Source organism: Nothoprocta perdicaria, unplaced genomic scaffold, assembly GCF_003342845.1.
Source record: "Nothoprocta perdicaria isolate Ctin4 unplaced genomic scaffold, notPer1 scaffold_58, whole genome shotgun sequence".
Lineage (NCBI taxonomy): Eukaryota > Metazoa > Chordata > Aves > Tinamiformes > Tinamidae > Nothoprocta > Nothoprocta perdicaria.
This window is the reverse complement of record NW_020455843.1, coordinates 4,069,323-4,073,291: the sequence shown is the minus strand read 5'-3', so window position 1 is coordinate 4,073,291 and position 3,969 is coordinate 4,069,323. Positions and strand designations below refer to the sequence as shown.

The window sequence follows — 3,969 nt, the reverse complement described above, 5'->3', positions numbered from 1 at the left end:
CGGTGCCGCGCGGCCGGCGGGGACCCAGCGCCCTGCGCCTGGAGCTGGGCACTGCCGCCGAGGGCGAGTACGAGTGCTGGGCGAGCAGCCCCCTGGGCAGCGCCCGCGCCGCCCTGGCGCTGCGCCCGCCGCGTGAGTGCGCCCGTGGGGACAGCGCTGCGTCGCGGATGATGGGGCTTGGGGGACTTGGGGGGCTGATGGGGTCCAGGTGTTTCATGGGGCTCATGGGACTCTGGGGTCTATGGGGGCTTGTGGGGATCAAGGATGTCATGGGGTCTGTGGGAGTCAGGAGTCTGGGGGACTCGTGGGGCCCATGGGAATCAGGGATTCCATAGGACTCACAGGACTCTGGGGTCTATGGGGGCTCGTGGGGACCAAGAATCTCATGGGGTCTGTGGGACTCAGGGGTCTAGGGGGCTCATGGGACCCATGGGAATCAGGGCTTTCATGGAGCCCATGGGACTCAAGGGTCTTGGGGGTCATGGGGCCCATGGGAATCAGGGATTCCATGGGATCTAGGGGACTCAGGCGTCTATGGGGTTCATGATACCCATGGGAATCAGGGATTTCATGGGATCCAGGGGACTCGGGGGTCTAGTGGACTCATGGGACCCATGGGAATTAGGGGTTTCATGGGATCCACCGGATTCAGGGATCTTGGGGGTCTTGGGTGGTTCGTGGGGTTCAGGGGTTTTGTGAGGACTGTGGGACTCAGGAGTCCTGGGGAGCTCATGGGGCTCAGGAGGGTTCAATATTCTTGGGGAGTCCATGGGTCTGGTGGGGTTTGGGGTGCCCTTGGGAGACTTGGGAGAGCATGTGAGTCTTGAGGTTTTGGGGGGCTTAGGGAGTTTATGGAGCTCAGGGGAGTGGGAGGGTTGGGGAGCTGGAAGGGTTTGAGGAGCTGGGGGGTTCTTGGAGGTTTGGTGGGGCTTGGAGGCCTCAGAGATCCTGAGGCTCATGGGACTTGGGGGGCTCATTGGTTTGGGGAGCTGGTGGGACTTGAGAATCTCATGGATCTTTGGGGGCTTTGGTGGGGTCTGTGGACTTTAGGGGGCTCATGGGTTTTGGGGTGTTCATAAATACTTTTCTGAGGATCTCATGGGTTTGGGGGATATCTTGTGTTTGGGAGGGTTTGGGATATCTCAGGGGGTTGGAGGACTCATGAATCTTGTATTCTGGGGGGTTTCATAAGTTTTAGGGGGCCTTGTGAGTTTTATGGGACTCCTGGTTGTTGGAGGGTTTATGGGATTTGGAGCATCTCAGGGGCACTGAGGGTACTCATGGCTATCGTATTTTTGGTTATCTTGTGGGTTTTGGGGGGTTCTCATGGTTTCTGGGAGCTGTGGGCCTCATGGCTTTGGGGGTGTTGCGAGTTTTGGGGATCTCGTGGCTTTCGCGGGCGCCTCGCGGGGGTCCCGCTGAGCGCAGCCCGGTGCAGCCCTGCCCTCCCGCAGCCGTGCGCGTGGTGGTGCGGCCGGCGGCCGAGGTGCCCGAGGGCACGGCGGTGACGCTGAGCTGCGAGGCGCCCGGCGCCGCCCCGGCCACCCTCTACACCTGGTACAAGAACACGCGGTGGGTGACGCAGGGCCCCGGCGCCGCGCTCGCCCTGCGCCGCGTCTCGCCCGCCGACGCCGGCGCCTACTCCTGCGAGGCCGGCACGGGCACCGGCGCCCGCCGCGCGCCGCCCACCGCCCTGCGCGTGCTCTGTAAGCTGGGACCATGAGCGGGGTGCGGGTTGGGGGCTGCTGGGGGGGTCCCCAAAATGCTCCGGTTGCAGTGGGTCTGGGATGTGGCGAGGGGACGTCGGTGTCATCTGCTACCTGCTGGCCCTGTCCCCATGGATGTCTGGGGCGGGGGCTCAGGGGCTCCCAGCACCCCCAGGCCATGGTGGGGTGCACTTGGGGATACAGTGGTGGGATGCAGCAATGAGATGCAGCGGTGGGATGCAGCGATGGGATACAGTGGTGAGATGCAGTGGTGGGATGCAGTTTGGGATGCCGTGGTGGGATGCACTTTGGGATACAGTGGTGGGATGCAGTGGTGGGATGCAGTGGTGGGGTGCTGTGGCTGCCATGGGATACAGTGGTGGGATGCAGTTTGGGATGCAGTTTGGGATACAGTGGTGGGATGCTGTGGTGCTTTGCAGCTATGGCATGCTGTGGCAGGGTGCAATGGTAAAATGCAGCAGTGGGATACAGTGGAGGAATGCAGCGGCTGGTGCACTTATGGGATGTGGGTGGGATGTATCAGTGGGATACAGGACCAGGATGCAGAGATGGGATTCTGCCATGGAATGCAGTGGCGGGCAGCAGCAGTGGGATGTGTTCGCAGGATGCAGTGGTGGAGCGCAGTGCTCTCAGGGTGATGCTGCAGCCCTGGCTCTGTTGCACTGGCGCTCAGGGCTGCTCAGGTGCTGGCATCCCCCGGCGCTTGGGTTGCACCTCCAGCTCCAGCTGGGAATGAGAATCCCCCAGCGTGGCAATCTCCACGCCCGCCCCGCCGCCCCCGGCCTCTCTGAGGAGGTGCCCGCTGCTTTTGCCCTTGCAGACGCTCCCCGCGACGTGTCGCTCACGGCGCTGGTGGAGAGCCCGGGCGGGCGGCGCGCGGTGCTGCTCTGCACGGCCGACAGCCACCCGCCCGCGGAGCTGTCCCTGCGGCGCGGCGCCGAGGAGGCCCCCGTGGCCACGGCGCAGGGCGCCCGGCACCCGCGCCTGGCCGTGCAGGCAGCACCCAACACACTGCGCGTGGAGCTGCGCGCGCTGGCGCCCGACGACGCGGGCACCTACGCATGCACGGCGAGCAACAGCCGCGGCGCCGCCACCGCCACGGCGCGCCTGGACGTGCAGCGTGAGTGAGCGAGCCCCGAGGGACGGGGCGGCGCGGTGCGGCGCCTGCAGCCCGCGCCCTCCTCTCCTCCGCAGCCGTGCGGGTGACGGTGGAGCCCTCCGAGGAGGTGGCCGAGGGCGCCGCGGTGACGCTGCGCTGCCGCGTGGCCGCGTGGCTCGGCGCCGCGGCCAACGTCACCTGGTACAAGGACGGCCGGTGGCTGCGCGACGGCCCCGACGACACCCTGCTGCTGCCGCCCGTCTCCAGCGCCGACGCCGGCTCCTACCGCTGCCGCGCCAGCGGGACGGGCGGCGCCGCGGCCTCCGTGCCCGCCAGCCTCAGCGTCACTTGTGAGTGCCGCGGGCTCCCAACGCATCCCCCTCGCTACCCATCCCTCTTCTTCCTCACCCTTTACTGCCTCTCCCCCTCCTCCCTTTCTATCCTCTTCTTCCTCCCCCTCCTCTCTTTTCCTCCCCCTCTTCTTCCTCCCCTTTTCCTCCATATTCTTTCTCTCCGTATTCTTTTTCCTTCCTCCTTTCCACCCTCTTTTTCCGCCCTCTTCCCCCTTCTTCCTTCCCTCCTCCATCCCCTTCTTCCTCTCACCTCCTCCTTCCCCTTCCTCCCTCTCCTGCCTCCCCACTTCATCCCCTTCTTCCCCAACCTTTCTCCCCTCTTTTCCCTTCTTCCTCCCACTTCCCCACTCTTCCTCCTCCTCCTCCTAGTTATTCCTCCCCCTCCCAATTCTTGCTGCACTTTTCCTCCCACACTTCTTCTTCCTCTCCCCTTTCCACCCTTTTTCCTCCTCCCCATCTTCCTTCCCCCATCCCTTCTTCCTGCCTCTTCCTCCCTCTGCTTCCTCCCCCACTCCAGCCCCTTCTTCCTCCCCTTTTCCTCCACGTTCTTCCTCCCCCTTTCCTGCCCCATCAGACACCCAGGCTGATGGGGTCTTGCATTCCTGCCGCTCAGAGCCCCCCAGCCAGCCCCACACTCGCAGCCAAGCCTCTCTGAGGCCGAAGGCCGGGGCAGGGTGGTGGTGGGGGACACGAGGGGACACGAGGGACACGAGGCGACACAATCCCGCCGTGCCCGCAGACGCGCCGCGGGACGTGTCCGTGCGCACGTTCGTGGAGAGCGGCGGGGAGC

The 3,969-nt window shown here is 65.0% G+C and overlaps 1 protein-coding gene across 1 annotated transcript in view; it reads left to right on the top strand.

Moving 5' to 3' along the window:
- SIGLEC1 (sialic acid binding Ig like lectin 1) overlaps window positions 1–1,723 on the top strand; it is an 11,957-nt gene extending 10,234 nt beyond the window's left edge. The window contains exon 14 of the mRNA XM_026048868.1: window positions 1,455–1,723. Coding sequence (XP_025904653.1) covers window positions 1,455–1,723 — 269 coding nt within the window. The remainder of the gene's footprint in view (window positions 1–1,454) is intronic.
- Window positions 1,724–3,969: the final 2,246 nt, after the last annotated feature.